General features: G+C 40.0%; 1 protein-coding gene across 3 annotated transcripts in view; it reads right to left on the bottom strand.

The window, feature by feature from the left end:
• Positions 1-834: 834 nt before the first annotated feature.
• lrrc2 (leucine rich repeat containing 2) overlaps positions 835-25,298 on the bottom strand; it is a 59,137-nt gene continuing 34,673 nt past the window's right edge. Inside the window, exons 6-10 of one of the 3 annotated variants that reach the window (XR_010020656.1) lie at positions 21,285-21,430; positions 17,330-17,482; positions 9,102-9,235; positions 3,997-4,312; positions 835-1,641 (exon numbers count right to left, since the gene is read on the bottom strand). Coding sequence is in view for 2 of the 3 variants with exons in the window: in XM_063069191.1 (XP_062925261.1) it covers positions 4,263-4,312; positions 9,102-9,235; positions 17,330-17,482; positions 21,285-21,430 (483 nt within the window). In the remaining variant the exon portion in view is untranslated. Of the gene's footprint in view, positions 4,313-9,101; positions 9,236-17,329; positions 17,483-21,284; positions 21,431-25,298 lie in introns of all 3 variants that reach the window. The other 2 variants (XM_063069191.1, XM_063069190.1) reach the window with 2 other exon arrangements.

The raw sequence follows: 25,298 nt of genomic DNA, 5'->3' as shown, positions 1-25,298 counted from the left end.
GTGGAGGAGCAACACCTTATATTCCATCTTGGTACCCTCCAAGCTGATGGCTTGAATATTGTATTCTCCTTCTGGTGACCTAATTTCCTCCCTCCTCTATTCCCCACTCTGACCTTTACCTCTTAATCACCTGCCTGCTAATTCCCCTGGGTCCCTCCTCCTTTCCTTTCTCCTACGGTCCACTCTCCTCTCCTACCAGATTCCTTTTTCTCCAGCCCTTGACCTCTTCCTCCCACTTGGCTTCACCTATCACCTTCCAGCTGGCTTCCTTCCCCTCCGCCCACTTTTTTATTCTGGTATTTCCCCCTTTCTTTCTCAGTACTCAAAAAGGGTCTTGGCCCGAAACATTGACAGTTTATTCATTTCCGTAGATGCTGCCTGACCTGCATTTTGTGCAGCCTATTTCTGTGCTGTGCACCCAATATGCAAAGCATATCCTTCTTTATTAAAATAGCATGTAAAGTAGAAGTTAATGACAATTCTATACCCAATGCTCAGTGAGTTAACCTTCTCAAAATTCTGATAATAGGCCATTAACATGAAATACTTACTCAATTTTATTTCACAGGTGTGATCTGCAGAATATTTCCAACATTTTCTGTATTTATTTCAGATTTGCATCCTTTGCAAAGGTATTTGCAGTTCTCAGGCTGGCAATGCAGGGCATGATGGAAGAAATCCTCAGCCTAACATTATTGGCTGTCCTGCTCTTGAAAAACACATTTTAAGCTTCAGTACATCATGTTACAAAATATTCTTCTGTTTGCAAGCTTCAAATTAAAGATACTGTGTTAAGCTCAGCTGATATGAGAAGCAAGTGTGATCTATAATTTATGGTATTGTACCAACAACCTACAGGACTTAGCAATCTTAGCCATAATTTACAGCAGTAAGTTTTTTGCAGCTTTGCTGAACAAATATCTTTCTGGAAGAGAGGAGCATTATTGTGATTTCATTGCCTGATTTTTTCTGGAAAAAATTGTCAGGCATAATTTGGTTGGTTCATCAATCAATCTTTTTTCTAGCCTTTTCTAGTACTTTCCTAAAGAGAACTCCCCTTATTCAGTACATATATTGATTGCTGTACAGCTTTGATGTGTCATAAGTACTTAGCAGTAAATTATGGAAAATTATCACAGAACAATATGAGTTCTTGGCAGTATTCTGTTTATAATTACATTTTAAGTACATAAGAATTAATGATATTTTGCAATAAGCATTTATCAGCACTTATTAACATTCAACAAATCAGTAATTTCAAGTAATTATCATTCATTTTAATACATAATTTATCATAGCTCTGTGCACTATTATAAGAAAAAATGCAAAAATAAATTTTACAATGTAATAATATAATTACGAAAACTGAGTTGCTCATGTTTTAGAGAAAGTATTTGCAAAATGGTAAAAGATATTCAAGCATATGTGTCATTGGTTGACATCTTTTGCAATTTAATTTGCACTTTTTCTATTTTTCCTCATGTTTCTTCTCCTGAAGAGAATGGGATTAAGCTCCACAGATGATAGAACCCTCATATTTCATTCAAATGGCTGTTCTTTTCAAATGATTGTGGACTGTAAATGTGATTGGACATCTACAGGATTGGACTAATCCACATCTAATATTCTGCTGAAGAAATTCTGCAAGAGATTATTAGATAGCAAATTCAAAACGGGAACTCTGCAAATGCTCCTCCCCTACTTGCAATAAGGAGCCCCCCCAGTTCAGTGGAATTACAACATTCTTTATCTTATCACTTCACACAGTGAACTAACTAAAGCAATGAGATCCTTTATTGAAACAATCCATTTATCCTGGAATAATATATTTTTACAATATTTAAGTATAGTGCCAAAATCAATTCAATTTAGCTTATTTGTGTGTTAGCATGGTGTGCAATCTACTTAAGCTAAAAGCAAAAAAAAAACGGAGTATCTGATTTTTGGAATCAGAGAGACATAGAAAAGTACAGCACAGAAACCTGCCCCTTGGCCCATCTAGTCCATGCCAAACTATTTACACTGCCTTCTCCCATCGACCTGCACTGGGACAATAGCCCTCCATACCCCTACCATCCATGTACCTATCCAAACTTCTCATAAATGCTGAAATTGAGCTCTCATGCACCACTTGAACTGACAGTTCATTCCACAACCTCAAAACCCTCTGAGTGAAGAAGTTTACCTCATGTTTCCCTTAAACTTTTCACCTTTCACGCTTAACCTATGATCTCTAGTGTTGTCCCACCCAACCTCAGTGGAAAAAAGCCTGCTTATATTTACCCTACCTACTCCTCATAATTTTGTATACCTCTGAAAAATCTCCTCTCAATCTTCTACATTCCAAGAAATAAAGTCCTAACTATTCAGTCATTCCTTATAACTCAGGTCTTCCAGTCCCGACAACATCCTTATAAATTTTCTCTGTACTCTTTCAACCCTATTTTCATCTTTCCTGTAGGCAGGTGATCAAACTGCACAAAATACTCCAAATTAAGCCTTACTAATGTCTCATACAATTTCAACATAACATTCCATCTCCAGTATTCAATACTTTGATTTATTAAGACCAGTGTGCCAAAAGCTTTCTTTACAACCCTATCTATTGATTATGCCACTTTCAATGAATTATTGACCTGTATTCCCAGATCTCTTTATTCTACAGCACTCCTCAGTGCCCTGTTTTTCACTGTGTAAGACCTACCTTCACTGGTCCTACTGAAGTGCAACACCCCTCACTTCTCTGCATTAAATTCCATCTGCTATTTTTCAGTCCATTTTTGCACCTGGTCCAGATCTCGCTGCAAACTCTGGTAGTCTTCTTTGCTGTCCACTACACCCCCAATTTTGGTGTCGTTTGCAAATTTGCTGATCCAGTTAACCACATTACATCCAGATTGTTGATATAGATAACAAATTCTCATTACAATGAGTTTCTGACAAATTGCAATTGTTGTGATGCTATTCCAATATGCATGCTGGGAACAGGCTGTAAATTAAATGTTTTTGTATTGCCTTCAGCAGTAAATGAGATTTCTACACTTGGCATAATAAAAAGAGATGCCATCATTTTTTAAAACTTTTCCTGCTAGCATGAACTATATTCCCCGAAAGCTTCCAGGAGAATGCAGAGAAGAAAACTATTTGAATAAATAAGGACTGCTGCCCTAATCTTCACTATTCAGCAGTTCTATTATCAATTGGGACAGACCTCTTCCATGTTAGTTTTATCCAGGCTCATTTTGTTAAGAGCAGAAGTCAAATTGTTGTTCATTACAGGGAAAGAAAACTTGTAGAAAAATCAAAATGCTGAGAACTTACACTAAGACAGCTGAAAAATGTATTAAGTGATTGAAGAAATTTAACTTTGATGACCACAGGGCAGAATGTCACCACTAGTGATTAGTGCTGAGAGGGTATTGGTACCAGCTGTACTAACCTCCAGCACATTCCATTGACATCAGCTGAATGAAATGTCCTATATGGAGGTGACTACAACAAGTGACTGATGTACTCATATGTTTAGAGCTTCAAACCAGAGACAAATTTCTCCCCCCAACAGGAGAAGAGAGGAGTTATACCAGGGGTGAGAATATTTTTTCCACCTGACAAGTTTTTAGGTGGTGGAAACATTGAAGAAGCTTGGGGAATACCTGGGAGAGTCTTAATTATACTATTATATATTTAACATTGATTAATTCTTCAGTTAAACAGGAATAAACTAGTGAATACTGGCCAACTGCAAATCTAAATCTCCTAGTTTCTAATAGACAAGATGAAGAAAAAAATCCTTATGTGTGTAAAATAACTTTCTAATTGTGATTACAATTGTGATAAAATGAGAAATAGAATTTAGATTAATAAAATTGTAGAAACTGCACATATTTCTTCAGAATCTTCTGTTATATCTAAGTTACTATAATACATACACATTGTTGACATCCAGATCAAGTCATAGTTCCCTTCATTACTTTTGATTATGTCAATACTCCTCACCTTTAACATTTGGTCATGAAACTCCAATCAACAGCTCATGTTATAGGCAGCTACTGAACCGTGCCACAAATAAAAGCAGCATATCTATAATAAAACTACTTTCTAATTTCAATTTCACAAATCTGACTTCAGTTTTTAAAATAGCATGATGAGATCACTTGAAGGCAGCTTCTAATTCAGTAGATAAGTTCTGGACAAAGCATCATCATTCTTAAATTTGATTGAGATCCTTTGCATATATTGGTGAAATATGATGCCAAATGTTGTCAGAGCTGAAGGCTTAGAGACACTCTTGTTGTGTAGGTTGGTGCTGTTTCTGCAGTTGAAACAAAAAAACAGCGTTGTTTTATATCATCAAGTAATAATTTTGCTGACAAAATAAACTAATGGAATGGATCACTAATCTTTTATTGAATCTGCCAGACTTCAATTAATTTTTATAAATGAATTAAAATGTTACAACTAGCACTAGGGATAAAATATTGCAACAATATACATGTCAAGTGTTCCCAGCAGCTGCTGGGGATGTAAACAACCTCATTAAATTACGTTTGTACATGACTTTTCAAAACTCCGGGGCAAACCATTCATAAAATATAATAGCACACACAAAACGCTGGAGGAACTCAGCAAGTCAGGCAGCATCTATGGAAATGAATGAGCAGTCAACGTTCTTCAGGACTGAAAAGGAAAGGGGAAAACGCCAGAATAAAAAAAGGTGGGAGGAGGGGAAGGAGGCTAGATGGAAGATGATAGGTGAAGCTAGGTGGGTGGGAAAGGAGAAGGGCTGGAGAAAAAAGGATCTGATAGGAAAGGAGGGTAGACCATATAAGAAAAGGAAGGAGCAGGGGACCCAGAAGGAGGTGATAAGCAGATGAGAAGAAATAAAATGCCAGAGTTGCAAGAGAGGAAGAGGGGAGGGGGAGGTAATTTTTTTACCGGAAGGAGACATTGATTTTCATACCATCAGGTTGGAGGTTACCCAGATGGAATGTAAAGTGTTACTCCTCCACCCTGAGGGTGGCCTCATCTTGGCACTAGAGGAGGCCATGGACCAACATGTCGGAATGTGAATGGGAATCGGAATTAAACTGTTTGGCCACTGGGAAATTCTACTTCTGGAAGGTGGAGCGGAGATGTTTGACAAAGCAGTCCACAAATTTACAACAGGTCTCACTGATGTAGAGGAGTCCGCATCGGGACACAATAGACGAGCCCAGCAGATTGTCAGGTGGAGAGTTGCCTCACCTGGAGGGACCGTTTGGGGCCCTGAATGGACGTGAGGGAGGAGGTGTACGGGCAGGTGTATCACTTAGGCTGCTTGCAGGGATACATGCCGGGAGGAAGATTAGTGGGGAGGGATGTATAGACAAGGGAATCGTGGACGGAGAAATCCCTGGGGAAAGCAGGGTGGGGGGGGGGTGGTAAGTAATAATATGTTTAGTGGTAGAATCTCTTTAGAGATAGCAGAAGTTGCGGAGGAGGATGTGTTGGATGCGTCGGCTCATGGGGTGGTAGGTAAGGACAAGAGGAATTCTATCACCGTTAAGGTGGTGAGAAGTTGGGGTGAGCACGGATGTTCAGGAAATGGAGGAGATGCGGGTGAGGGCAGCATCAATAGTGGAGGGAGGGAAACCCCATTGTTTGAAGAAGGAGGAAATCACTAATATCCTGGAAAGGAAAGCCACATCCTGGGAACAGATGCGGCAGAAGTGAAGGAACTGAGAAAAGGGAATAGCATTTTTACAGGAGATGGGTGGGAAGTGGTATGGTGAACTGTGGGAATCAGTAGGTTTATAAAAAATGTCTGTTGACAGTTTACCTCCAGAGATGGAGACAGAGAGATCATGAAAGGGGAGGAAGGTGTCAGAGATGGACCAAGTGAATTTAAGTGCAGGGTGGAAGTTAGAGGCAAAGTTGATGAAATTGCTGCATGAAGCAACTAATGCAGTCGTCAATGTAGTGGAGGAAGAGTTGGGGAACAATACCAGGGAAGGCTTGGAACGTGAATTGTTTTATTTACTATAGTAGTCAAATACTAAGTTTAAGTAGGGAGACAGATTCAATTTCTTTTAGAAGAAATGTATATGTCTTTGGATCTGAGAAAGTTAAGATATTGTTTTAAAAATCTTGTTATTATTGTAGGGACTGGATTGGGGAAATGCAAGCCACTTACCTCTTTGTTCCTCTTTTGCATTTTTTAAATTGCAGCTTACAGTATTGAAAGGGAGAACACAACCACAGCTGTGAAGATCCCTGATGACCCTGTGATCTCTGTCTCAGGCTGTCTTTAAAGAGAGTGAACCCTCGCAATGTGGAAAGTCCGGATGGAGTACATAGTAAGGCTCTGAAAACCTGTGCCAACCAACTAGCGGGAGTATTCAAGGACATTTTCAACCTCTCATTGCTACAGGCGGAAGTTCCCACTTGCTTCAAAAAGGCAACAATTATACCAGTGCCCAAGAAGAATAACGTGAGCTGCCTTAATGACTATCGCCTGGGAGCACTAGCATCTACAATGGTGAAATGCTTTGAGAGGTTGGACATGACTAGACTGAACTCCTGCCTCAGCAAGGACCTGGACCCTTTGCAATTTGCCTATCACCACAACAGGTCAACAACAGACAAAATCTCAATGGCTCTCCACACAGCTTTAGACCACTGGACAACACAAACACCTATGTCAGGATGCTGTTCATCGACTATAGCTTAGCATTTATTACCCTCATTCCCACAATCCTGATTGAGAAGTTGCAGAACCTAGGCCTCTGTACCTCCCTCTGCAATTGGATCCTCAACTTCCTAACTGGAAGACCACAATCTGTGTGGATAGCTGATAATATCTTCTCCTCGCTGACAATCAACTCTGGTGCACCTCAGGGGTGTGTGCTTAGCCCACTGCTCTACTCTCTATATACATATGACTGCGTGTCTAGGCGTAGCTCAAATACCATCTATAAATTTACTGATGGTTGTGACAAGAGTACACATAGATTAAGATGTTAGCTGTCTTGTGCTGGCACCAGTGGGATCAGCAGTTGGTCTGCCACCTGTCTTCAGGAGAGAGAGAGAGATAAGGAAAACAATGGAGCAGCATTTGGAGATGTGTAATGAAGGGACGGGAGAGAGAGTAACAGAAGGAGGAAGCTGTCAAGAGCGGCTCCCCCTTTGAACCCTGAACTGTTTGAAGTGATGGACAGGCAATACCCCAGCAGGGGGATAAAAAGGGACAGGTTCGCTAAGGCAACACACACACGACACCCGAGGTAACGAGACCCTGGAAGCAGTGTGCCTCTCACAAGTTGGTGGGAAGCTTTTGGACGGCTGATCGCGGGATCAAGCCTTAGACGCTCAGGGTGGAAAGGCACGATCGGCAGGAACCTGGTGTGTGTCCACCCTTGCCTGGGTGCCAGGTTCAACGCAGGGAAACGATCGTATCTGGAAACGGAGGGGTCACCGTCGGTGACCTCAGATGACATCACAAAGGACTCGTCCGAAAGCTGACTGCGAAGGTCTGTGTGTGGAAGCCGTTTTGAATATTCATTTGTTTTTGCTCTCTCTCTCCTTCCCCCACACTGTCCATCTCCCATGGCAGCGATTACTGCGAACTGAACTGAACTAAATTTAACTGAACTTTGCGTCACTTTGAAACTGGTCATTTACCCCTAGACAACGATAGAGCTTGATTGATCCTGTTATCTGAATTCTGTGTACATGTATGTTTATCAGTGCTGAACTGTTGCATTCATTATCCTTTTGATTAGAGTACTGTGTTGCTTGTTTCTTTAATAAAACTTTCTTAGTTCTAGTAATCCAGACTCCAACTGAGTGATCCATTTCTGCTGGTTTGGCAACCCAGTTACGGGGTACGTAACATGGTGTAACCATTGTTGGTAGAATCTCAGGTGGTGATGAGAGGGCGTACAGGAGTAAGATATGCCAACTAGTGGAGTGGTGCTGCAGCAAAGACCTGGCATTCAATGCAAGTAAGACGAAAGCTGATTGTGGACTTGCGGAAGGGTAAGACGAAGGAACACATACCAATCCTCATAGAGCGATCAGAAGTGGAGAGAGTGAGCAGTTTCAAGTTCCTGGGTGTCAAGATCTCTGAGGATCTAACCTGGTCCCAACATATCGATGTAGTAATAAAGAAGGCAAGACAGTGGCTCTACTTCATTAGGAGGTTGAAGAGATTTGGCATGTCAACAAATACACTCGTAAACTTCTATAGTTGTACAGTAGAGAGCATTCTGACAGGCTGCATCACTGTCTGGTATTGGGGGGGGGGGGGCTACTGCACAGGACCGAAAGAAGCTGCAGAGGGTTGTAAATCTAGTCAGCTCCATCTTGGGTACTAGCCTACAAAGTACCCAGGATATCTTTAGGGAGCGGGGTCTCAGAAAGGCAGCATCCATTATTAAGGACCTCCAGCACCCAGGGCATGCCCTTTTCTCACTGTTACCATCAGGTCAGAGGTACAGAAACCTGAAGGCACACACTCAGCGATTCAGGAACAGCTCTTCCCCTCTGCCATCTGATTCCTAAGTGGACGTTGAACTTCTGGACACTACAGCACTTTTTTTTAGTAGGACAGTATTTCTGTTTTTTGCATGTTTTAAATCTATTCAATATACATATACTGTAACTGATTTACTTATTTATTTATTGTTCTTATTATTTTATTTTTTACTCTTTGATATTACGTATTACATTGAACTGCTGCTGCTAAGTTAATAAATTTCACGTCACATGTCGGTGATAATAGACCTGAACATGATCTCAATTCTGATTCTGATTGTAGCTACTTTTGGTGTGGTGACCTCCTAATCCAATCCCACCAACCTTTCCCAAACATTCCACTCTCCACTCAGAAAGATCATGCTAAAGAACAAAATGGAACAACACATGCTTAGTCTTTCCCCCTTACAACTGGAAATATTTTAAAGCAAATTATGCTGATACTACCACTGTACCATCTCTTCTCACTTTTTATTCATCTTTCCTACTCATTCTAATTTTGCTGAGCTAGAACCTAAACTTTTCTAGTTTCACAAACTAAAAACTCCAACGTATAAACAAATAAACAAAACCAATTGAGTACTTGCCTCTTTCTTCCAAATCCTGAAAGTATGTGTGCATCAAATCTTTTTCAAATTCTTCATATTCATCATCTTCAAATATTTCACTAATTGAAATATCTCCAATACTGTCAAGTGGATTTTCTCGAAGATTAATGTATCTGGTGAAGGACAGGAACATACATAATCCTTAGTTGGGTTTTCATCATTATTTGATTTACTCATGACATTTTAATTCATAAAAATATCAAAACATGAAGTGTTTTCTCATGAAAAATAAGAAAATTCACTTTCTTTTAATTATTCTTTCATTGGCAGTATTAGTGGAAATGAAAATCACCTAAACTCATTGTGTTCTAATTCTCCTAAATCTTGTGGTGTGGGATTTTGAAGCACAACTCTTAAGAACAGAGGAGATGGGGCCATATGTTACCATTACAGTTAAAAATCACAGCATCAGCGGTACTCCACTCTCTCAATAGTCAAGTAGCTCCTTTCAGTATGGATTGTATACAGTGGATAATAGCTAATCCACAGTTTGGGCCTTCAGTTAATTGGGACAGCAGCTAATTTGGGCCAACTCTTAAAATAAGAAAAGCTAATCAAGGAAATAGCTGGGATGCCATTTGTTTATTTGGAACACTATGCCACTTAATTGGGACAGGAGACTGTTGTTGAACAGTTTCTGACTACCGTCAGATGTGTGTTAGACACTACTCTGTACGTAGAGTGAACAGTTTTTAAACAGTGCTAGTTGTGTGTGCTTGTGTTCAAAAGACAGTGATTTTTGTCACTGATAATCAGTGAGAAATAAGCACTAAAACAATTTAGAATTGTTTTGCTTATTGTGTTTTCAAGCGTTCAGGCTTAGCCATGCCAGAAACAGCCGGAAGGTAAAATGAAATGATTTCACTACTTCACCAACTATGAAGAATCTGAAGGTATAGACAATTGTCTTGAATGTTACAATGAAAATGAAGATATGGAGAATGCAATCGTCAAAAGCATTGTATGACGTCACTCCATTATCTAGAGTAGGTATCTGCATCGATTTTGTTAATTTACAGTCCATTGGAGGAATGTGGCAATGTACGCTGAGTTCCTCCATCGGTAACTGTTAAGAACAAATAGTTTTATAGTACTGTGGTAGCATTGATAGTGTTCTAATTTGTCCTGTATTTCATTTAAATACATAATTTGTTACTCAATTAAATTGTAGCTTTTCTTTTTTATAACTATTTCCATGAAACTTTGACGAGAGTGCCTAAGATATTTGCACAGTAATTATGCGTCATTGGCAAATGCTGGGAATGGCGAGGGTGGAGCACCACGGGAGGAGACTGGGACAGGTGGAAGAGAAAGAGTGCTGGGGCAATTTGTGGCGCAGGTGCAGGCACACCCAACAATGAGATCCCAGATAAGGTCATTTGATTCCAAACAATTGATTTATTGATCATTTCAGAATGTCTCTGTGGTGTTTCCCACTCCCTTCCCTTTTTCCCAAACATGATTCCCCACTTCCCACTTGCAGTCTACAAAAGAGACCTATATCAGGATTGGGTTTATCATCACTCACATATGTCATGAAATTTGTTTTATTTTGTGGTAGCAGTACACTGTAATACATAAAATTCCTATAGTACTGTGAAAAAGTCTCAGGCACCCTAGCTATATACTGTATTTACGTGCCTAAGATGTTTGCACAGTATAGTACATCTCAAAGCTTTGAAAGAGGTGGTTATGGAGATAATGGATGCACAAGTTAACATCTTCCATTCTGAGACTTTTCTGGCAACTGAAGGGTGACACATGTGACACTACCATTTAAGAAGGGAAGAGGAGAGAAAGCAGGGAAAGATGGACCTACTAGCCTTCCTTGGAAAATGCTGGAATTTAAAACAAAAGGATATGATATTCAGTCAGAAAAATGATTTATTCAGAATTAACTTAGAGTTATGAAAAGGAAATAGTGAATCACAACCAATTAGAATTTGTCAAGGAGAAGATGAGGGAGAATCAGTGGATATGGTATATTTAAATTTTGAGAAGGATTTAGGCAGTAGTTTGATTACCAAGGTTAGGATATGTGGAATTAGTTGACATGGATTGATAATTGTTAACAGAAAGAAAATTCAAAGTAAATTTATTTTCAAAGTACATATACTGTATGTTGTTGTATACTACCTTGACAGTCATTTTCTTTCAGGTACTTACGGGGGAAAAAATAACTTCAATAGAGTTTTATGAAGAGCTATAAATAAACAGTCAAAGAGTAACAAGCAATCAATATGCAAAAGAAGGCAAACTGGGCAAATAAGAATAATACTGAGATCATGAGTTGTAAAGAATCCTTGAAAGTGAGACTTTAGATTGCAGTTTTATTTCGGACTAATGGTGCATGAATTTATCCACACTATTTCAGGAACCTGATGATTGTAGGGTATCAGCTGTTCTTGAACCTGGTGGTGTGGGATCTAAGGCTTTTGTACCTCCTCTTCAATGGTAGTAGTGAGAAGAGGGCATGAGATGGATGGTGGGGATCTTAGATGATGAATGTTGCATACGTGGTCTAGGACACATTCCCGTTTCTAATAATTAGAGTCATAGAATCATAGAAAATACAGCACAGAAACAGGCCCTTCGGCCCACCTAGTCTGTGCCAAGCCATTTAAACTGCCTACTCCCATCGATCTACATCAGACCATAGCCCTCCATACTGCTGTCATCCATGTACTTCTCTTAAATGTTGAACTCGAGCTTACATGCACCACTTGCACTGGCAGCTCATTCCACAATCTCACAGCCCTCTGAGTGAAAAAGTTTCCCCTCATGTTCCCCTTAAACTTTTCACCTTTTACCCTTAACCCATGACCTCTAGTTGTGATCCCATCCAAAATCGGTAAAAAAATGTCTGCTATATCTATATACTGCTAAAATTCTCATGCTCTGTGTTAAACCTCATGGATATCTTGTGACTGTCTTATGACCATGATGTAATTGAGTAGCTGATGAGCATGATGTAATGGTCTTTTGGAGGTCACCCGATGTAATTTTCCCACCGATGTGAGGTCATGTGATGACATGTCCACCACGGGTATAAAGGGGAGGCCCCTGGTGACGCAGTTAGTTTTCGGTTAGATCGTCAGTCAGATACTCCGCTAGGTTGCCTATTCATCCCATGACGCAGTTTAGTTTTAAAACTGCGTTTTACTTTCTATTGTAAGGTACAGAAGTGTTGGGCTGGCAGTTTCACCAATAGCTGCCAGCTTTGTTGGTGTACCTTTTCAGTAGTATTGGAGAGTGAAGACATTACTAAGGTACGGAACCTGAAGGAGTCAAGTAAAGCTGATATCGTTCGGCGGTATTAGAGAGGATTGACCATTATTGAATCTTCATTCAAGAAAGAGTGATCTGCATGAGATAACCTCTGCTAAAGCAGAAAAGTTTGTGCAGTGTCTATTCTACAGAGGAAAAGGTCAGCTCCTTTAAACCATTTAATTTCCATCATCGTGAATCCTGCAGTCAAGGCAGGTTCCAGCTGGGATCAGCAGTAACCTCAAGTTTTCGAGGAATTCTTTACTTTAGGAAAGTCTCTCCTAATTGACTGTATAAATCTCTTGGACTTTCAAATTTACCATTCTAAGAACTGTGTTCCAAATTACAACTTTAATACTGTGTTCGCATTTACCGCTTTAAGAACTAGTACTGAGATTGGCGGTCTGTTAAATGGCTGCACAGCAGTTTACTTCCGGTTAAGGTTTTCGTTTGTTTATCTTTTTACTAATGTGGAGCAGAGTTTAATAGATGTTTATTTGTTTATAAAACTTGACTCATTTCTATATGCATTGTTGCCAGTCACGTGACACTCTGCCTGTTTGTCTGTTTGTGACCTCCAATTAGCGCAAACGGTGCATTACAGCAGCACCTTTTTTGGCTAAATCGAATTAAAATGCGCTAACTTACAGAATGCAGGCAAAGTTCAGGGTTATATATTTGTATAAAATTGCTCATTTGCCAAAAATCAACAGGCTGCCTTTCACCCGAGACCCGATCAGCCATCATGGAAATCGGGACATCACAGCCCGACGCATGCGCACGGCTAGCCTCAGCTGCGCCTCACGATGCTCACAGAGCCACTTCAATCTTCCATGGAGACTGTGACGCCACAGCCTGACGCATGCGTACGGCCAGCTTCAGCAGCTTGGAGGCTTTGGTGTTACTGCTTCCTATCTTCTATCAAGCATTAGGGTAAAAATATATGGATAGCCTAATTATGCCACGTGGAAAGAGAAGGGGACATTATGGTCAAGAGATGACACCAAACGTCGTCGGGAAGCGGCAAGGGGAGGGAGAGAACAACAATCGGATGAGGCCAGGGCCGCACGACTCCAGGATCAAAGAGTCAGGACAAAAACGTTGAGAGAAGACGAGACAGAGTGGAGAGGCATGCACGTCTCCAAAATGACAACAATAGGCACTGACGGAGGAGAGAACAAGAATCCGATCAGGCCAGGGCCACACGACTCCAGGATCAGAGAGAAAGAACAAATGGTTGAAGAGACGAAGGACGAAAGGGCTGTGTGTCTCCAGAATGACAAAAACAGGCAGAGAAGGAGGAGAGAGGAAGAGACAGGAGGAAAGAAAAGATCAACTCAAGAATGTGCGGGACCGAGTAATTATTGTGAGAGTTGCTGAAGACGACAATGGCCGCTTTCGACGACAATACCTCGACAGAGAAAGAGCAAGGCAAAATGCACGACTTGCACGCTGTCACATTTCTGCTGATGTTGGTTCAATGACCACAGTATGCCCTCACTGTCGTGCCTTCCTACTCACTGGAGAAACCACACATTTTTGCTGTATGAAGGGAAAGATCAGGATAGGCAATTTGCAGCCTCTACTTAATGAACTCCTCAATTTGTACAGCAATGATGAACCTATTGCAAATGAGTTCAGGAAGAACATCAGGCAATACAATTGCCTCTTCCAAATGACATCCTTTGGTGCCAAAGAAGTCATTCCAACTAGGAATCGATGGAATCCCTCTCTGATTATTCAAGGCCAAATCCATCATTACATCGGACGTTTAATTCCAGAACTGAACCAGCAAGCCCGCTGCTTTCAAATTTACTTCATGGATATTTAATGTTCATTCTGGTCACATATTTGTCTTGTTATTCATCTTTCTTCTTTAATAAACTGAGTTTTTCTTCTTTAATTTCCAAATCAAAGAGATAGCAATAGCATTCAGAAAAATTTAATGTTCATTCTAGTCATATCAGACTGCACTACCCTTCTCTCAACAGGTCACCCCGTTGTCTAGTCTCTCTTAATTTTGTAAACATTCATTCTGCGTTCCAAGGAATAAAGTCCTAACGTATTCAATCTTTTCATATAACTCAGGTCCTCCAGACCCGGCAACATCCTTGTAAGTTTTCTCTGCACTCCTTCTAACTTAATTACATCCTTCCTGTAGGTAGGTGGCCAATACTGCGCACAGTACTCCAAATTAAGCTTCACCAATGTCTGATACAACTTCCATATAACATCCAATGTCCTGTACTCAATACTTTGATTTATGAAGGCGTATATGCCAAAAGCTTTCTTTACAAACCTATAAACCTGCGATGCTACTTTCAATGAATTATGGACCAATATTTCTAGATCCCTTTGTTCTACCACACTCCTCAGTGCCCTACCGTTCATTGTGTAAGACCTACCCTGATTGGTCCTACCGAAATGCAACACCTTGCACTTGTCTGCATTAAATTCCAACTGCCATCTTTCAGTCCATTTTTCCAGCTGGTACAGAACTCACTGCAACCAATTAGAGTCTTTCTTGCTCTCCACTACACTTCTAATGTTAGTGCCATCCACAAATTTGTTGATAACCACATTATCAACCAGATAGTTGATATAGATGACAAACAACAATGGAGCCAGCATCGGTCCCTGTGGCACTCCACTAGTCACAGGCCTCCAGTCAGAGAGCCAAACATCTACTACCACTCTCTGGTTGGCTTACAAAGCCAATATCTAATCCTATTTACCACCTCATCTCGAATGCTGAGCTGAACCTTCTTGATCTACCTCCCATGCAGACCTTGTCAAATGCCTTGCTAAGGTCCATGTGGACAACATCCATTGCCTTGCCTTCATCCATTTTGCTGGAAACTTCCTTAAGAACACAAATCCAGGATTATGCTGCTTTGCAGAAGCACAGAGGTGCTGCACATTTGAAGATTCTCCATTTTTGTGTAGGGCATTAAATCGAGGCCATATTTGCTTTTTCCAGTTGGATATATGAGTTTCCCTGGCATTATTTCTCTATTTATCACTCATTTAACATCACTGTTTGTGGAAGACTTATATTAGAACAGTAGCTTCATGCCAATTTTATTTTTACTAGTTAGAATGTGCTTTGGGAAGGCCTAAAATGTATAGTATTTGAAAAGTATTAATATTAAATCAATACTTCATTTCTTTCCTTCAAAAACTTCTTCAATGTAACTAGATTCTCCAAAATATCCCAAAAGAACATTATCCTAAAACATTCTGACCATGAGCCACACAAAAAGACAGCAGGACAGGTGACAAAAAAAAAACACTTTCTAAAAATGCCAAAATGGAGATATCCCAAGAACAGGAAAGCCCACAGGGAACTCCAGAGCCCAATATGGTCCCCAGAATAACATTTTGAGTTTAGTTTCTTTGGTGTGAAGTACACCATTGTTGCACTGCTAGACAATCTGTCCTTGTGTAGATTCCTCTAAGCCCCTCACAATTTAGGAGCGGATTTTTAGCAAAAAGGCACCAACTATAAATTCTGTCTCACTTGAACAATTTCACTTGGACGATCATGCCTTAAGAATTCTGAGCTGGGAACTTTACAAAAGCAATACAACGCTTCGGTCAACTACATGCAACTTCAGTTACTCATGTAAACTGTTGTATTGTGCTCCTGGCCAGAAATCTGCTGTGACCCACATCATGACAAAACAAAATAGATGTAAAAATGAATGTAAGAAATATTGTACCTCTTTATTTATGATAGATATGTACGTCAATAATCGTCTGCCAAAAATCTTCTTAAATCCATATGAATGAAGTATTCTTCTTTCTCCACTCCACTGGTTTACAATATTGATCATCCCACCTGTGATAATTTTTCTTAGCTTTTGTTCTCTTAAGATAGTTTCAGTTTGGTTTTGTTGAAGCTACACTCCCTATTCCAGTGAGTAAAGAGTATGTTTATTGCTCATTTCATTAAACTGTTAATTGCTATACACTCTCCTGTTGAACATTCCTCTGCGGCCAATAACAAAGGCAAAGACAACTTAAATAAATCATTTTACTCAAGTGCTTTCTGTGCCATGCATTTGTCCAAACATAACCCATAGCCAGAAACAATGCAATAAATCTATTTGACTATATGAGATTGCTAAACCTTGAAGTTAGTTCCTAAAGGAGCTGTTTGAAATTAATGTTGTTCCAGTATTAACCTCCATATGTTCAGTCTCAAATCACTATGGAAGCTATTTCAGTAAAATCTCTTGAAGTTCCGTGTCATCCACATTTTTAGTTTTAGCTTACTCCATATCTTGCACCTCCGTTAGATTACCAGTGTCAGAAACTTTAGTCTGTGCCACACCTTCCTCAATTAAGTTCATCTACGTTGCTCCTTGCCTCTAATGGCTTTCTTAAAATCTACCGATCATGTTATGTTGATGCTTCCAACTATTCTCCTACTCCTTGTTAGTATTGATTCCCTCAACCATATTTTGTACGATTTTTGGGTACAATTTGCTGTAGTCAGTATGTAGAGTGTTGTTGACTTATGAATGCCTCGATGTAGGAGCTGCTGTCTTGTTTTATCCCAATTCAAATAATTAACATGCTTGTAGGAGAATTTCTGTCATTTCTGCTATCATTATTTGTTATTCATTTGGTAAGCTTTGCTCAATCATGTGCACCAACAATAATGAACTCAGTCACCCAATGAAGCAGTATTCTGCACTTCATAAAGTAACAATCAGCTGAATCCATCTGCATTCTTCTGGATAATCCATACATCCTTCTGTTGGCAGGCTAATGTGCAGGAGTACCTCATAACTAACAACAGAAATGGATCACTTAAATTTTCAGCTTCCATTGACTTTTAAGCAAAAGGGTAATTAAGGAGAGACATAATGAAGGAAAATAAAGGAAAATATTTTTAATAATAACAAAATCAAAGATTATAATGCCACACTTACTTTAGATTGGGATCCGTCAAAAGAGCAGATGGCATGTTCTTGATGTCATCGCCACTGACAACTAACATCTTTAGACTAGGCATTCTACACAAGACTCTGGATAGGTAGGTCATCTTGTTCTTCTGAAGGAACAGGGACTGGAGTTCACTGAGTCTATGCAGAATGTGAGAGAGAATGCACAATGTTAACGTCATCTTCAGCTCTACATTGCGGTGAATACCCCAATGGACAGCCTGGTCATCTCACCTCAATTACAGCATTTTTTTAAATAATCGGAATCAGGATCAGGTTTAATATCACCAGCATATGTCAAGAAATTTGTTAACATTATGGCTATGTTGCAATGAAATACATGATAAGTAAATATAGAGACAAAAAACTGAATTACTGTAAATATATACATGCCTATTAAATAGTGAAGTTAAAATAAGAAGACCAAAAAAAACCAGAAACAAGAAGTACTGAGGTAGTGTTCATGGGTTCAATGTTCATTTAGAAATTGGATGGCAGAGGGGAAGAAGCTGTCCCTCAGTCACTGAGTGTGTGCCTCCTTCCCAATCATAACAATGAGAAGAGAGCAAGTGCTGACTGGTGGAGATCTTTAATGATGATCGCCGCCTTTCTAAGGCACTGCTTCTTGAAGATGTCTTGGTTTCTACAGCGGCTGGTACCCATGATGGAGCTGACTAATTTTACAAGTTTCTGCAACTTACTTCGATCCTGTGCAGTGGTCCCCCCCACCCCATACCAGATGGCGATGCAGCCAATCAGAATGCTCCCCACTGTACATTTGTAGAAGTTTGCATCCAAAACAAAGACTGGATTTTAGAAAATGTAAATGAATGCATTTTCATTTTAATATTATTGGCCTAATTATACAGTTCTGTTCCAGTGGCAACAGGCCACATTGTATTGTGTAAATGGCCTGGAATCAGAATGGAGAGCAGAGTTCTTGAAATTAATTGTCTTACTTCTTTTATACAGCTATTTCAAAAGCAAAGTTTATAAAACACTGGCTAATTCTTATCTGTTGTGTGGTCGCAATACTATAGCAAGGATGCAATTGAGCTGAAGAGGGTGCACAGAAGGTTCACCAGGATTTAGCCTGGACTGGAATATTTCACGTGTATGGATATGCTGGATTTGCTTTTTCTGGAATGGAGGGAGCTGATGGGAGACTTGATAAAGATATACAGAATTGTGAGAGGGATAGATAGTAAGGATCTTTTTGATTTGGTGAGGGTGTTTAAAACATGAAGACGTGAGTATAAGGTGGGGGAATTAAAGGAGAAAATTTTTTCACTCAACGAGTGATTGGAACCTGGACAGTACTGCCTGAGGAGGTGGGAGAGGCACATACTCCCACAACATCTATAAAGGATCTGCACATACACTTGAATTGTCAAGGTAGAGAAGTCTATGGATTGATAACTACAGTGGTGGGTATGATCATGGTGGACCACTAGATTTGGTTCTGTGGTGTAGGAGTTTATGACTCGATGACCTTAAGGAGTCATATTTAAAATCCACGGTATGCTTTGTGGTAAAATGGGCAAGTAGAAGATACTTCCCATGTACGACCCACCGTGTTGGGGGTACCTATAAATCTGACCACAGTAATCCTGCACCAATTGGATACTTAGCCAACCTTTTCAATCTCCTGCTCTGCTTGCTTTACACTTATGTCTGTGAGGCTGAGCACAGCCCCAATGCCATATTTAAGTTTGCTGATGTCACCACTGTCATTGGTTGAATCAAAGGTGGTGACGAATCAGCATACAGGAGGGAGATTGAAAAATTGTGTCAGGGGTACCACAGCAACAACCTCTCATTCAATGTCAGCAAGACCAAAAATATGATTATTGACTTCAGGAGGAGGAACATGAGACCCATGAGCCAGTCCTCATCAGGGGATCAGAGATAGAGTGGGACAGCAAATTCCTTGGTGTTAGCATTTCAGAAGATCCGCCCTTGGGCCGGCACGTAAATGCCATTACAAAGAAAGCAGAGCAGTGCCTCTACTTTCTTAAAAGATTGCGAAGATTCAGCATGTTGTCTAAAACTTTGACAAACTACTATAGATGTGTGGTGGAGAGTATATTGACTGAGTTCATCATGTCAGTGCCCTTGAACAGAAAAGCCTACAAAAAGTAATGGATACAGCCCAATCTATCACAGGTAAAGACCTTCCCCACCATTGAGCACATCTACACAGAGTGCTGTCTCAGGAATGCAACATCTATTATCAAATACCACCAACACCCAGGTCATGTTCTCTTCTTGCTGTTGCTATCGGGAATGAGGTACAGGGGCTTCAGGTCCCACACCACCAGGTTCAGGAACAGTTATGTCCCCTCAACCAGGAGGCTCCTGAACCAGAGGGGACAGCTTCAATAAACTTCACTCAACCCATCACTGAACTGTTCTCACAACCTATGAACTCACTTTCAAGGACTCTTCATCTTATGTTCTCAATTTTTTTTATTATTTTCTTTTTCTTTCTTTTTGTATTTGCAAAGTTTGTTATCTGTCCATCCTGTTGGGTGTGGTCTTTCATTACTCCTATTTTGTTTCTCGCATTTACTGTGAATGCCCGCAAGAACATGAATCTCAGGGTTGTATACTGTATGCACTTCGATAATAATTTTACTTTGAATTTTGAACTTTTTCTTAAGTACAGTCCAGCATGGGACTCCGCATGGAGCTCAGCAGGAAAGTTGAAAGTTGAGGTAATTTCATAACTCCTATTCTGAGGAACATATTATAACTTAGGGACAACTTACAGTGGCTAATTAAGCTACCAGCCCAGGCACCTTTGGGATGTGGAGCAAGCAGGGCTTCTAGGGGAAACCTAGGTAGTCACAGTCAGAAAGTGTAAAGTCCACTGAGAACTTTTCTGGAAATTAGAATTGACTTGGGTCACTGCAGCTCTAAATTGAAGGGGTAGTATTTCTGTACATCTGGAAACATAGGATCTGATCTGAGATGGACAGAATGGCTTTGTGTGTATCTGGGAAAGGGATAAATCCTATCTCACTAATGTCATTGAGTTAAAAAGGTAGCTTAAAAAACTGATAAAGGCAAGGTGGTACATACGGATTGTGGTAAGGCATTTGACATGGTTTCTCATGGTGCTGGCCCAAACATTGAGGCACATAGAATACAAGGCAAACTAATTAATTTGTCCAAAATTAGCCTGATGATAGGAGACAAGCTGCGGGAGGATGTTTTTCTAATTGGAAGTTTGTGACCACTGCAGGGATTGGTGCTCGTTTTCTTTGGAATAGATTGCCAGTGGGAGAAAAATTATGGGTATTTGACACGAGGTTGACTGTAATGGAAAAAAAATAAATGCCTTTTAGAATCTGGGTTGAGATTGCCCAGATAGATTTCACAAACAACTTCAGCAAGAGGGTTTAAAACAAATCTGCATAGTTTGGACTCTGGAGATAAGCTATCCTCTGGGAGTTGCCAGCATTTAATGTACTTAACTGAACATAAATTTGACACTTGAACTCAACTAATTTGTAACCTTCTTCGGGAGTTAACAGCTTGTCCTAGGAAATATAACCTGTGCAGGTGAACAATGCATGGAGTCCATTGGGACGGTGTATACTTGCCCTGAATTCTCACCTCCCATGTTGGGGGACAAGATTGCTGAGCCTGTGGCAGGTTTAACTTGGCACAAGTACAGAGGTCCCAGTGGGAAGAAATGGCTGCCAGGGTAATGGTAAGTAGTTACAATCCCAAGGGCAGGTAATATGAAACTTGCTAATCAGTAGATTTGCTCATTTACTCGAGTCTGCAATTAGTTTAATTTGGACTGGGTTTGAAGCTACACTGAAGGTAATTTCATGGAGAAAATCTTCTTTCAAGATATGGCAAATATAAGTTGTGTCCTATACTTGGCCACTTCACGTTTTGCACCATTCGTAGATTCTGGTGAAGAAGATACCTGTTCAGATCCTGAGGAAGTTCCTTCAGTTTATTGCTGCTAAGATCCAGACTCTTGAGCTTGGACATCCGAAGAACACAAATGGGCATGCTCAGAAACTGGTTCGAGGACAGATCTAAGTGGCTGAGTTTCTGCAGATCACGCAGCTGAAACAAACAAAATTCAACTTATGTTACATCACATTAAACTAATACCTGAAACCTTGTACCTCACTGAACAGAGATTTAGCTTTTTTATATTGATTAAGCTTTCTTCGTTTTATTAGAAATTAGGGTGAAAAATTAACCTCAGACCTATTGTCATGCTCTTCTTCTCCATGGGGGTTTTGTTGCCGGAAGAGTCGATACAACATTTGAAAATATATGCAACAGAAAAGTGAACCACAAAGCTGTCTGAGGGTAAGAGGACCGTTAGCCTTTGTACAAGCTAGAATCAGAACTCACAAGTCAAAATGCCAATATTTCTGCTTTAACCAGGAGCCTCCTTTATTTTTGGTGTCATCTCTTACCTCAAAATGCAATTTTTCACATTTACTCATGTTCTCTTTTCACCTTTTCCACAAATACACTTGTACATTTATATCACTAGACCCTGGGGACTGAATTGCTACACGAAGCAGTGGCGACCACAGTCAAGATGCTTATTATAATGAGTCCATCTGTTACCACAAGCTATAGTTTGGCATCTTCCCAAAGTAGATTTGTTAAGTGGGGGCTACCAAGCACAATGAACCAAAGTTAGGTAAATGGATAAGCTATGAACTAGACTTGCTGGCAGACTAGACTTGAGGTGTCCATGGTCATCCCCTGTTCCTAATAATCTTTTATTATTTATTCATGGGGGGGGGGTTGGGCAGCACCAACAAGGCAGAAAATGTTAATGAAAGAAAAAAAATACTACTGGCAAATACTTCTCTAATTTCACTCTTATTTTCCTGTGAAGTTTTATGTTTACAAAAGAGGTTTGCAAGGTTGGCTCTGAATATGAGGGGGTATGAGGGGGTTAACGGTGAGGAGAGAATGTGTTGCCTGGGGTTACAATCACTGTATTTAAAAGAATGAGAGGGGATCTTATAAAAACATATCTAATTTTGGAAGAGTTATATAAGATGAAGGCAGAACAGTTGTTTCCAAATGGAGGGTGAGAATAGAACTGGGGGGAGGGTAACCTCAAGATTTTGGGGAATAGATTTATGATGGAGTTGAGGAGCAACTACTTTTCCCAGAGAGTAGTGAATGTATGGAATTCTCAAAGTTTAAAGTAAATTTAGTATCAAGCACATATATGTCACCATATACTACCCTGAGATTCATTCTCTTATGGGTTCACAGTAAATATAAAGAAAATAATAGAATTGATATAAACACACTTAATAAATATAGACAAGCACCAATATGCAAAGGCAATAAACTGTGCAAATATAAAGAAGAGAAAAATAGTAATAATCATAATAAATAAGGGATAAATATTGAGAACATGAGTTGTAGAGTCCTTAAAAATGAGTCCATAGGTTGTCCATAGGGTATGGAATCAGTTCAATGTTGGGGTGAGTAAAGTTATTTCCTCTGATTCAAGAGCCTGATGGTTGAGGGGTAATAACTGCTTCTGGATCTGGTGGTGGGGGGTCCTGATAGCAGCAGTGAGAAGACAGAATGGCCTGGATGGAGGGAGCCCTCAATGATGGATGCTGCTTTCCTGCGACTGTATCCACTCCGTGTAGATGGACACTCAGTGATATGGAGGGCTTTACCTGGACTGTATCCATTACTTTTTGTGGGCTATTCCATTCAAGGGTATTGGTATTCCTAGACCAGGACAGGGACGCAGTGGGGAATACATTAAATATATTTAAGACTCAGGTAGATAGACTTTTGCATAGATAGGGAACTAAGAGTTATGGGGAAAGGGCAGGTAGATGTAGCTCAATCCATGGCCAGATCAGCCATGATCTTATTGAATAACAGAGTGTGGGCCAGATGGTCTACCTATTCCTGCTCCTATTTCTTATGTTCTTATGTTTTTAACAAGCAGAATATTTTGGTGGCTAGGAAGAAAATTTCTTCCTATTTGATGGGGGCAATCTACAACACCTGGGTAAATGTATTTTTGGGCAGGATGCATTATAATTTCATTCCTTTTTTTAAATTCTTGACGTAATCAGAACTCACCAGAATCTAAAGAAGTTATTTGCACCACTCTGGTGGGCTGTGTTTGTAAGGAAAATCTTGGCTTAAATTTTATTTTAATAATAAACAATTCAGTGCAATGATACAACTCTAATCATACCCAGCAAAATCTAATGGAATCTGTACATTCAACGCTTGAAGGTTGACTTAAATTGAGTCAGTGTTTTGGTATTCTCTACTTTGGTTTTTATTCCCATGCTTCTTTACAAAGTTATTGATTTTGTATTAAAATCGCTTTATGGTTAAATCCCTAAAACACATTGTGCCTAAAGTCCCACACCAACCAGGTCCAAGAACAGCTACTTCCCTTCAATCATCCCATTCTTGAACAAAGCTTCACAACTCTAATCACTACCTACGTGTAGAACACCAACATGGTAACCACTGGATCACTTTGGATTACAAAGGGATTTTTTTTGTTCTAATTGTGTGCTTTCTTGTAAAAATGTGTGTCTAATTCACAGTATGTTTAATTTGGGATTTTCTTGTCAATGTTACACACCTAATGCTATGTGCCATGATGCTTTGGTAAATAAGTTTTTCATTATACCTGTGCATATATGTGCTCCTGTATATGACTTTGACTTAGGATTCAAAATACAAAGTAAACAAAAACAAATGCTTTATCAGTAGCTGACATTACAGTTAGGTAGTGAGGGTGCCTTGCTTCCTTTTTCAATTTAGGTGTGTGGGTTATGGGAATTCTTTTACATAAAATAACTTATTATTCCTTGTCTCCTTTTATTGATGTGTGTATTATAGGGCATGCTCTTAAATTTGTATTGAGTCTGACTTAAATAGATCGCTATAATTCTACATGAACCTATTGTAATTCTACTGAAACAAATGCTGAAATCCTGATATCAGTGGGGATAGTTTAATGCCATTAAAGAACTGCTAGGATCGTATTTTCTGAGGGGGCAGCAAGGCATTCAAAAATGTGCACAAAGTTGCATTATTTCTGGTTCGGCCAATTCACAACAGCATATCGTCATTCTTTTTCTGCTTTCTAGATGTTACATTAAAAGGATCACGGTAGTGTAGAGGTTAGCACAACGCTATTACAGCCTGGGGCATTCTGGAGTTTGGAGTTCAGTTCTGGCGCCGTTCTGTAAGGAGTCTTCTGTACATCCTCTCGTGGAATGTGTGGATTTCCTCCGACAGTCCTGCGGTTTTCTCCTCCAGTCCAAAGACATACCGGGTAGGTGAATTGGTCATTGTAACTTGTCCCATGATTAGGTTAGGGTTAATCACGTCTATTAGGGGTTGATGGGGGCAGCATGGCATCACTAAATAAAATAAAGCATGACTGCTTTAGCACCATATCTCGCAGTGTTGCCACTTTTGGAGAACTATGGACTTGGGATTCAACCAAGGTTCTTTGGTTCATCAATGTTTCTTAGCACCCGACCTTTTAGTGTAAATACCCTACCCCTCTATCTGATCTCCCAAGATGCACCACCCCACAGTCCTCAGGACTGGTCACATCTGGAATCATGGTAGCAGTAGGGCACTGCGTGGAACTGGGAAATTGGGAGGTGGGGGGTGTGTAGGTGTCTGGCGATATAGCAAACCAATGTGTTAAGGCATGCTCTTCTCTTACTGCCCCATAATAGAGAGAAATACGCATTAACATCGGAAGCTCGTCGCTGACCTGAAATGCTGATTTGTTTCCCTCACCACAGGCAGTGTATATCCACCATTTTCTTTTTGTCTCAAGATTCATGCAACTGAAGTCCCCCCGCTACTGCCCCCACCCTCAATGAGCTGTGAGTAATGGCTCTTTCGATTTTATTATTGAGCACATGGAAACCAGGGATGAACAGTC

Source organism: Mobula hypostoma, chromosome 16 (genome assembly GCF_963921235.1).
Source record: "Mobula hypostoma chromosome 16, sMobHyp1.1, whole genome shotgun sequence".
NCBI lineage: Eukaryota > Metazoa > Chordata > Chondrichthyes > Myliobatiformes > Myliobatidae > Mobula > Mobula hypostoma.
Note: the sequence above shows the minus strand (reverse complement) of the source record. Positions and strands in the feature narration are given on the sequence as shown.